The sequence below is a fragment of the Armigeres subalbatus genome, chromosome 3 (genome assembly GCF_024139115.2).
Source record: "Armigeres subalbatus isolate Guangzhou_Male chromosome 3, GZ_Asu_2, whole genome shotgun sequence".
NCBI classification, from domain to species: Eukaryota; Metazoa; Arthropoda; class Insecta; order Diptera; family Culicidae; genus Armigeres; species Armigeres subalbatus.
Genome location: NC_085141.1, coordinates 75,561,430 through 75,572,567, shown reverse-complemented (window position 1 = coordinate 75,572,567; position 11,138 = coordinate 75,561,430). Strand labels below are relative to the sequence as shown.

Below are 11,138 nucleotides of genomic sequence, written 5' to 3'. Positions count from 1 at the left end.
ACACCAGTGTGCACCGAAACGTCGTGCGTTCACTACAATAATGAGGTTGGGCAGGACACGCACTTCCGGCAGGAGTTGTGTTCAAAAGCTGTGACGAAAACGCTGTATCAAATCAAAAATATTGTTTTTCATTACGGGAAGTCAGTATCACTACTAGATGGATTAGTTTTGTTGTTTTTTTTCTTATAAATGGACACATGTTTCTGGGACAAACGAGCTAAGTTGGGCGGTATAGCGGTTGGTAGGCAGCGAAGTTAATTTGGTTGAACAATTTTCTGGGCCCAAAGAACGAAACAACTTCGGTGCGATAAATATGAATTAATTTCAATTAAACACCGGCCGAAACAGGCAAAACAAAGTTACATATTTAATAAACGGTGTGCAATTTGAGACGGAGGGTTTTGTGGCCTTGGCTTGGACGGTTCAGCTTTGTATGTAGATTTCCACTCACCGACTTATAAACGGTGAAAGTAGGGTACTCAATAGTCATCAGTCATTAGCCTGATATGAAGAGGACTTCTACCTTATGGGGTAAAATCTAAGCAATTTTGTGTCGATTTTTCTATCCAGAAGTTTTAACGAACGGTTTACAGTTGAAATTCTGCACAATTATTAGAAAAGGTTAATGACTTAGGGCAGCGGTTCTCAACCTTTTCCTTGAGAGGTACCCCATCAAACTTTTACATTCATTGAGGTACCCCTTATTATAAGATTTATGAAAAGCGGACCTGGAACTTTCCAGTTTATATAATGTTTATATATCAAGCATCCCAAGTTGCACATTTTGAACAGATTTGGTTGCAGCAACTTAAATGGGACCTAATATGAAATGCGGCAATTGACTTGCAACAAGTGTGCTACTCGGGTTCTTACAAGACTTTGAGAAAATTTGGATTGGAGGCTTCCGAGCCTCTTGAAAGAAGGCGTCTAAGCATCTTGAAACGACGCTTCAGCCAATTGAAAGAATTCCAAGCGTCTTATAGGAGGCCTATAAAAAGACGCTTCCGAGCCTCTTGAAAGGAGGCTTCCAAGCCTCTTGGAAGGAGGCTTCCAAGCCTCTTGGAAGGAGGCTTCCGAACCTCTTGGAAGGAGGCTTCCGAGCCTCTTGGAAGGAGGCTTCCGAGCCTCTTGGAAGAAGGCTTTGAGCCTCTTGGAAGGAGGCCTGAGCCTCTTGAAGGAGGCTTCTGAGCCTCTTGGAAGGAGGCTTCTGAGCCTCTTGGAAGGAGGCTTCCTGAGCCTCTTGGAAGGAGGCCTGAGCCTCTTGGAAGGACGCTTCCGCGCCTCTTGGAAGGAGGCTTCCGAGCCTCTTGGAAGGAGGCTCTGAGCCTCTTGGAAGGAGGCTTCCTGAGCCTCTTGGAAGGAGGCCTTGAGCCTCTTGGAAGGAGGCTTCAGCCTCTTGGAAGGAGGCCTGAGCCTCTTGGAAGGAGGCTTCTGAGCCTCTTGGAAGGAGGCTTCTGAGCCTCTTGGAAGGAGGCTTCCGGAGCCTCTTGGAAGGAGGCTCTGAGCCTCTTGGAAGGAGGCTTCTGAGCCTCTTGGAAGGAGGCTTGAGCCTCTTGGAAGGAGGCTTGAGCCTCTTGGAAGGGAGGCTCTGAGCCTCTTGGAAGGAGGCTTGAGGCCTCTTGGAAGGAGGCCTGAGCCTCTTGAAGGAGGCTTCTGAGCCTCTTGGAAGGAGGCTTCTGAGCCTCTTGAAGGAGGCTTGAGCCTCTTGGAAGGAGGCTCTGAGCCTCTTGGAAGGAGGCTTCCGAGCCTCTTGGAAGGAGGCTTCCGAGCCTCTTGGAAGGAGGCCTGAGGCCTCTTGGAAGGAGGCTCTGAGCCTCTTGGAAGGAGGCCTGAGGCCTCTTGAAGGAGGCTTCTGAGCCTCTTGGAAGGAGGCTCTGAGCCTCTTGGAAGGAGGCCTGAGCCTCTTGGAAGGAGGCTTGAGCCTCTTGGAAGGAGGCTTCCGAGGCCCTCTTGGAAGGAGGCTCGAGCTCTTGGAGGAGGCTTCCGAGCCTCTTGGAAGGAGGCTTCTGAGCCTCTTGGAAGGAGGCCTGAGCCTCTGGAAGGAGGCTTGAGCCTCTTGGAAGGAGGCTCTGAGGCCTCTTGGAAGGAGGCCTGAGCCTCTTGGAAGGAGGCTCTGAGGCCTCTTGGAAGGAGGCTTCCGAGCCTCTTGGAAGGAGGCTTCCTGAGCCTCTTGGAAGGAGGCTTCTGAGCCTCTTGGAAGGAGGCTTCCGAGGCCTCTTGGAAGGAGGCCTGAGCCTCTTGGAAGGAGGCTCTGAGCCTCTTGGAAGGAGGCCTGAGCCTCTTGGAAGGAGGCTTCCTGAGCCTCTTGGAAGGAGGCCTGAGCCTCTTGGAAGGAGGCCTGAGCCTCTTGGAAGGAGGCCTGAGCCTCCTCTTGAAGGAGGCCTGAGCCTCTTGGAAGGAGGCCTGAGGCCTCTTGGAAGGAGGCTTCCGGAGCCTCTTGGAAGGAGGCTCTGAGCCTCTTGGAAGGAGGCCTGAGCCTCTTGGAAGGAGGCTTCTGAGCCTCTTGGAAGGAGGCCTGAGCCTCTTGGAAGGAGGCTTCCTGAGCCTCTTGGAAGGAGGCTTCCTGAGCCTCTTGGAAGGAGGCTTGAGCCTCTTGGAAGGAGGCTTCCGAGCCTCTTGGAAGGAGGCCTGAGGCCTCTTGGAGGAGGCTCTGAGCCTCTTGGAAGGAGGCTCTGAGCCTCTTGGAAGGAGGCCTGAGCCTCTTGGAAGGAGGCTTCTGAGCCTCTTGGAAGGAGGCTCTGAGCCAGCCTCTTGGAAGGAGGCTTCTGAGCCTCTTGGAAGGAGGCTTGAGCCTCTTGGAAGGAGGCTTCCGAGCCTCTTGGAAGGAGGCTTCTGAGCCTCTTGGAAGGAGGCTTCCGAGCCTCTTGGAAGGAGGCTTCTGAGCCTCTTGGAAGGAGGCTTCCTGAGCCTCTTGGAAGGAGGCTTGAGCCTCTTGGAAGGAGGCTTCCGAGCCTCTTGGAAGGAGGCTTCCGAGCCTCTTGGAAGGAGGCTTCCGAGCCTCTTGGAAGGAGGCTTCCGAGCCTCTTGGAAGGAGGCTTCCGAGCCTCTTGGAAGGAGGCTTCCGAGCCTCTTGGAAGGAGGCTTCCTTCTTGGAAGGAGCAGAGTCTCTTAATTCTCATGTATACATGAATGAGACAGTGTGCCATGAGCTACAAAAGCTCACGTAGCACCGATTCTGTGCGACGAGAGAAGCTAGCGCGCGCATAAAATAACTGAGTGAGCGTGTCTCAATGTACGTCTCATGAGACTCGTCTCATACGCTAGGAATACATAGTTAGCGTTACTTAAGCGACGATATTATTGAATGAAAATTTCCCGCCCAAGCTGTTTTACGCACCTCCGCTGTTGTTTGCAAAGGTTTGTTATGGCAAACATCGCATGAGCTGATCGCTTTGAGATGTCTCAATGCGACTCACCAATGTTAATGTGAGATACACAAGCTTCGTGCGACTCGCGTGCGCTAAATTGTATGTGCGCGTAGCAGTCGTTGCTCAATCTCATCCTTTTTTGTACGCGTGCATGATGTCTGGAAAGGAGGCTTCCGAGCCTCTTGGAAGGAGGCTTCCGAGCCTCTTGGAAGGAGGCTTCCGAGCCTCTTGGAAGGAGGCTACTGAGCTTTTAAAAGAAAGTCCTTCATGTCTCTTAAATATAGCTTTCCGAAGTTTTAAATTCAAGATTTTAGCTCAGAAGCTTAGTAAGAATGATATTATTCAATCTGGTACATTTTTTAATTCATTCTACTTTTTGACCTTTTGATCTTTTGTCCCATACACTGTGCCATCCCTTCATGAGGTGGTTGGGATGGAAAGATTCAGAACTCTTTCCTTTACTAATCGCCATGCACATTATGTACAATATACTGTTTGAGAATAAAAATAATCAAAACTATATAAATAAGTTTTGAATCAACCTTTAATACATCCGCCATTACGCATTTTTGTCCGAGGTACCCCCTGGGAGCAGCGAAGGTACCCCCAGGGGTACATGTACCCCAGCTTGAAAACCGCTGACTTAGGGGAAAATACCTATTCTTAGCAGTCTAAGACATTCGCCAAATTGAAAGATAAAAATAATGAATAATTACACTAAAACACAGATACAGCTAAACTAGTATACATGTGTATGCTCTTTCTTTGCTGATTGGTGTTCACTAAATATAACAGCTTTTACCACAAACTCAGTAAATTTAATATTTAAGTAACAGGTCTATGTTTTTTTCTATCGGCATAGCAATTTCTATAATCTGCAATGAAGTGGAACATGGAAATAGAAAACTGGTGAAGTATTGGTGAAAATGCTGGTTGTTTGTATCCTCCAGTAGAAAAATGCATTCATATAATCGACAGCAAGCTAATCTCGCTTCACTCAAATTTGGAACAAATTTTATTAATTATCAAAACTGGCTTAAAACAAGACACGAATTTCTAGCCTTGACATCAATTTTATGTCATGTAGACTGATATGCAGAAGCATTTAAACATATTGCAAAACAAATTTAACCCTTATGTGGTCAACAAAGAACAGACGTGAATGGCAGGTAGACTGCCCATGATTCCATAGTTGACGTAACAACCATTGCACTTTTGCATGTTTTTCGAATAATTTAGGGACAAAAAGTAAGCACTTAAATGAGGCTTGGAACAAGCAACGTATCGATGTTGCAGCCGTTGAATTATCCTAGTAAACGCTTAATAAATGAAATTCGGTGAAATACCAAATGGTTGATACGTCAACTATGAAATCATGGGCAGTAGAGTACCCGAGCACCCAGATATTGACATTTACATAACTTTTACCATTTTTATCCTATTTGAATAATTTTGGCCATTTTGGAGAAAGGAACTTATATACTTTTTGTTCACTGCCGAGATTTATAGCTTTTGTTTATGGTTATTTAAGAAATCCTTGAAGTATGTAATACCTTAGAGTCTACACGCGTAATTAAAAGTCTATTAACCTAAAGTTTTAAATATAAAAACTTGCTCTTTGCGGTCCTTAGAATTAAAAGTCCTCAGATGATATGTTTGTTTCATAAAAAAAAAATCATGGGGGTTGTGTTCAAGACACAACCGCTCGATGTAAACTACGTAGAACCAAAACTATACACTTTAAGAATGATTTTTTGTCTGTCTGCCCTTATAGACTCGGAAACTGCTGAGCCGATTGGCATGACTATTTGTATGTAGAGGTTTTTGGGAACGAGGGAACGGATTGACAGCGGGAGCAAAATCTGTTGTTGGCGCAACTTCTATCCTCGGCGATAGCGTGATTTCCTGAGCATTTACCGCAGACGGGAGATTTGGCCTGGCAGCGCTTTGCGGTGTGACCGAAGGCCCAGCAGGTAAAGCACTGCATGGGCGACGGGTAATATGGACGAGTTCTACAACGGATGTAGCCGAAATCAATGAAACTCGGCATCGTTGTACCACTGACGGTAACTATTTTTTTTAATCTTTATTTAGGTGTTTTTTTAATTCTAGATTTAGTTCAACACCGGATGGAAAGGAGCTTGAGGAGCCCCCTTCGCGGTCCAACCAAGGGTACCGCCACGATGCCTATTTGTGTCTGATGAATAGAGGGAAGGGTGGGCCGGAGGGGCCCCCCTTGCGTGCCAACCTAGGGCTCGCCCGTTGATATACTTATTACTATTTTGATTAATCTAACACATTAAAAATCAAACTTATTGTAAAACGGATAAAATAAACGAGATAAAAGACAAAAAGAGTAAAAAGATGACACTTTCACAGATAATCACGGGGGTTGCTGGGAATCCACCTAGTGGGACATCCGGGTAAGTTGACGTGCTGCTCCTCCTGGAGCATGGGCCACGTTTCTGTCCGCATCGCAGTTCGGTTTCCTGATGAAGTTCCATAGTCTTGAAAATTTTGGTGCGCTGTTCTCCGGTGTTTGTTGAAGGATGAGGGCTTTTCAGGCTTTTCTGCCTTAACGGATCCTGTCGGATCATTCAGTCCTTTCTTAGAAAGGTTCGAATGCCAAGTGATTGGGTAACTGGCATTTTCAGAGCCCGAATTTATCGGAGGAGCCATTTTGCTCGAAAGTGTGTTTTCTTGAAAACCTTGATGAAAAGGTGGAGAAGATTTCGAGAACATGGCAGAATGTCGTGTAGAAGAAAGGCTGAAAACTAAAAGATGAGACTGAAGCCCCCTAAGCTGAACAGTGTGTGGTTCACTTAGGGGGTGGGACTTAAATCCGAGGAAAGCCTGTTCACCTCGACAGAGGACCCTGTTCCTGAAAGAAGGTGTTCGGGGTCCTATAATTGATGATAAAGCCCAGCATCCTTCAAGAAGCAGAAGAGAGCTGCCGTTCTGGCTTCATCTTCGCCCAGAGCTTCCCTGATGCTGCCTGGAATCCCATAAAGTTCCCTGGGAAATTCGAATTTAGGGCATCGACAAATGAAATGATCCACGCTGTTCCTGACTCCGCAAAGGTCACATTGAGGTCGGAAAGGGCCACCACCAAAATTGTGGGAGACCCTTGAATGTCCGGTCCGTAACCTCGACATGATCACCTGCTCTTTCTGGGAAGTAAGTTCCCTCCATGGGCCAGTAGAGCCTTTAATCTTCCTCAAAGAAGGCATGTGGTTGCTATTCCACGTCCGTGCCCAGTCCTGGCCGACGACACTTTTTGTCCACTTTTTAACGTCGGCCAGCGGGACGGAGCGGGTGTAGGGAAGACCTTCGTGCCCAACGCTTGCTAGGGCATCGGCATCTACGTTCCCTCTGATGCCACAATGGCCGGGAATCCAGGCGAAAATGGTGTCAGGTGCCATACCAGTAAGGATCCCTTGAATCCACGGGTGCTTTGGGGTGTGGCTTTGGAGGGCAGCCACCACGCTGGCTAAGTCCGTAAGGATTGCGATTGGCCTGTTTGCTGGATGGGTGGTAGCGACGAATATGGCTACAGCTTCGGCGGAAAGGACGCTGCATTGAGGCGGTAGGCACTCGGACCTGGCTAGGTTGGTACCGGAGACACTGAAACCTACCCCTTTGTTAGACACGGATCCATCGGTGTACCGTATGGTATGGTTCCGAAAACGAGTGGCCACCAGCTCGATGATCGACCTTCTTAGATCCTCGGAGTTGTCGCCTCTTCGGAAGCACGCGGCGATGGTGCTTTCAATTTTAAAGGGAGGCATCGACCAGCTTCTTGATCCGTGCCATTGGACCTGCGCCACTGGGGGGAGACCTGTGCCGGCCACGCTTCTGAGGATCCGGTCAGCCTCGTCGAAGAGAGGGATCCCGTAATCACCTGATGTGACCGCAACATAGGAAGCTGCCTTGCGGCAGATGGCAGTGAGGACTCTCTGCCGGAAAGGAAAGATCCCGGCTTCGACACAAGCTGCTTCTGCTGGCGTGGAAGGAAGGAGACCGGAGGCCAGTCGGACGTAGTTGTTAAAGACTGGGGACAGCACGCTGATGAGGTCCCTTCTTGCAGAAGCGGTCAACTCTAAACCATACAGCAGGCGACTATCGATGGTGGCTCGGCCAATGTTTAGCCTGGTGTGTCCGTTGTTGGTACGATGTTTATTGGCCAGAGTTTTCATCAGGCTGATTCGCGGTTTGCAGGCCACCTTCACAGCCCGAAAGTGTGGTAGGAAGGTGAGCCGCCGGTCGATATCGACACCAAGAACACGGACGATTTTCCGGTTGGGTATGGGGTCGTGGCCAAGCTTAATGGCGGCCATGGCAAACATGGCCCCGGATGCACTTGCCCGCGTTCATGGTGAAACCAACGGAAGTGGCCCATCGGTGGATTGCGCTAACCGCCGCCTGCGCTTTGATTCTGGTTCGTCCGGGGGTTCCGCCTACGACAACTAGAAGGATGTCGTCAGCGTAGACGAATAGGTGGACGTTGGCCGATAGTATGCCGAATACCCCGTTCATTGCGATCAGGAAAAGGGTGACCGCAAGAACCGACCCTTGGGGGACCCCAGTTTCCTCGGCATACTCTCCGGATGCAGAGCTGCCGATGAGGACCGTGAAGGTCCTACCGGTCAAGAAATGTTTGATAAAGGCAAGCATGTTGCCGGTGATGCCCCATTCTAGTAGTTTGTTGAGGACCAGGGGTGTCCAGGTCCTGCTGAAGGCTTTGGCAATGTCCAGCGAGACCAGGTCAACATGCTTGCCTTCATTGTACGCGCTCTGTAGCACACTGCCCAGGTTGGCAAAGTATCCCGAGCAGCACAAGTCAAGCGATTTTGGTTGCAGCAACTTAATTGTGACTGAATCTAGTCATATATAAGTTGCTGTGATCAAAGACGGAAATCTTCGTTTTACTATCAGTTGCATCGATGCTCAGTAGGCAGCTTCGTCATTGATTCGTGTTTGTTTTGATCAGACGCTCGGCAATACAGGCACGAACATCGCGCAGCATGCTGTCAAACTTCCATACCAAATTTACCGCCCGATCCTCAATAGCCGATTGATAATCGAGCGTAAAAAATGAATATCTACCGGGGCTGAAATGAATATTTTGAATTGCGGTTGATTTGCACCGATAAATGATGATTATTTTACTTTATATACTAAACAGATGCATATATTTTAAGAATCTGATTTCATAATGTTGAATCCATGCACCATGGAATGATATTCATATTTTGAGATTTCAAGTTGAATATCAATGTGCCAAGCTGAAGATTCTTTTTGACACCGCACAAAACAATGCTGACACCGATAGTCGTCGCTTGGTGCTGTTCGTGCACATGCCGTCCTATTCATTCGCACATTCAAATTCGGGAAGGACTGGCAACATGATTGTGTGTTGGATGTCAGCTGTTTGAGTGTAGTTGAAATGAATTTTTCTGTCCCTGGCTGTGATCTATGTGGAACATGTGTGTTGCTTGGGATGTGCTGGTGCCATACCCTGGGCGAAAGGCGTGCTGTTGGAAGCCAAATCTTCCATCCGCTTCCAGTTTTTCACGGAGCCGGCGGTTGACCATCCTCTCCATGGTCTTACAGGCACAGGAGGTGAGGGAGATCGGTCGAAACTTGGAGGGATCCTGACCCGTGGTGTGGTTTTTGGGGATGGGGATCACGTGGCTTTTCCTCCACTCGTCGGGGAAAGTGCAGTTCTCCCAAATATCATTGACGAGTTTGAGAAGATGGGTTTTAGCGTCTGGAGGAAGCATGGGATACCCCAACTCATCCGGGCCGGATTAGTTCCCATTGCACTTGGAGAGTGCATGGGCCAACTAACCTGCTGAGAAGGGTAAGTTCAACAGGCAGTTGGGGGGTGGGGGGTATCCGCGGGAATAAAGGTGGTGCTGAGAGTCAAGTTTCGAGTGGATATAGTGCTTCGGAAGTCGGCCGCGTACTGGACTGTGGCTACCAGGGAGGCGAAGTATTCCCCGAGGGTGTTGGCAACTTGTGCAGGTTCAGAGATCGTTTGGTTGCCTTGGTCGAGGCGGATAGGCGTCACCCTCAACTTACCACTTATAGCATTTATCCGTCTCCACAAATCGGCGATTGATTGGGAGGGGTTGATGCTGTCGACAAAGTCTTCCCACTGCTTTGATTTCGCCTCCCTGATAATGATTTTGCACTGTCGATGTTTTTCTTTGTAACAGTCCAGGGCGTCTGGCCTGAGAGGGTGGTTGGGCTGAGCTTCCTCAGAGACCGCAAATCTTTGCGTCTGGATTTGACCGCGCGCCGAGTTTCCTCGGACCACCATCTGAGTGCGCGGCGGCCGGGATGGCCGCTGGACCGGGGAATGTTTTGCTGGGCAGCATCGAGGATCATGCTGGTAAAATCGGAGAAGGACAAGGGAAAGGGGGACTTCCATATAAATGAAGTACAAATTTCTGCTAAAATTGAGAATTAATCTAGATTCTAGAAGATGGAATCTAAATTTGCAAGTTTTGAATACGTTAAGTATTCTAAATAAGTTGCAAATGATAAAAATATAGAATTAATCAATTTTAGGTGAAACAAAGTTCATCGGTTCTGCTAGTATAGTATATTAACAATATAGATATTCCACCTCTTGAGTCTTTATACGTTAGATAATGGGTAGCAATCTCCAATCTAGCAGCTGGATCCAACCCATTCATACACTACGTTTCACAGTTAAATAATACACTCAACCCTTTTTAACGTCACTTATTGGGGGACGTAGGTAAACCGAATGTGACGAAAACAGAATTTTTGCTCAAATTTCTAGCATTTAATTGATTGATCGTTGGATACTTTTAAATACATTCACTTGCGTCTTACATGAGGTATTGTAAGATCTCTCCAAATCACGGCATATGACATGTTATAAGATCTCCAAGTTGTCCTGGAGACTGAATCAAACGGTCTACCGAATCAACCAAGGCTTCCACGATGTCCCCAGCCTCGATGTCAAACCAATTTTGTCTTCTGAGTATTAGTTTTTAACTTACGTCTCAAATACAGGCATATGAGATGTTGTGAGAACTCCAAACTGTCCAGGAGTTCAAATTAAATGGTCTATCGAATCAACCAACGTTTTCATGATGTTCCAAACCGTGGTATCAACTCAATTATGTACTCCGAGGATTTACTTTCACTTGCGTCTCAAAATAAGACATATGAGGTATTGTAAGATCGCCAAGTTGTCCTGGAGTTTGGATCAAATGCTCTAATGAATCTACTAAGCCTTTCACGATGTCCCGCCATGGTACCAACCTAGTTTTGTCCTCCGAGTATTTGTTTTTCACTTACGTCTCAAATACAAGCATATGAGATGTTGTAAGATCTCCAAATTGTCTTGGAGTTTTAATCAAATGGTCTATCGAATCAACCAAAGCCTTCATGATGTCCTGAGCCGTTGGATCAACTCAATTATGTTCTCCGAGTCTTTGTCTTTCACTTACGTCTCAAATCCAGGCATATGAGATTTTGTAAAATCCTTAAATTGTTCAGGAGTTTGATTCAAATGGTCTACTGAATCAAACAAAGCTTTCACGATGTCCCCAGCTGCGGTTTAAGATGTTGTAAGATCTCGAAATTGTCCTGGATTTCTCTCAATTGTTTAAGAGATTGAATCAAATGGTCTACTGAACCAACCAAGGCTTCCATTATGTCCCCAGCCACGATATCAACGCAATAATGTCCACTAAGTGTATTTTGATTACTTACCAAATGAACAACGAC

General features: G+C 47.4%; 1 protein-coding gene across 1 annotated transcript; it reads right to left on the bottom strand.

The window, feature by feature from the left end:
• Positions 1-6,271: 6,271 nt before the first annotated feature.
• On the bottom strand, positions 6,272-7,714 carry LOC134221728 (uncharacterized). Its single transcript, XM_062700915.1, has one exon. The coding sequence runs from the start codon at positions 7,712-7,714 to the stop codon at positions 6,272-6,274; it is 1,443 nt and encodes a 480-aa protein (XP_062556899.1).
• Positions 7,715-11,138: the final 3,424 nt, after the last annotated feature.

What these genes read in the sequence shown, in the direction of transcription:
- LOC134221728 (XM_062700915.1), bottom strand. Translation starts at nt 7,714, where the DNA reads ATGTTTGCCATGGCCGCCATTAAGCTTGGCCACGACCCCATACCCAAC.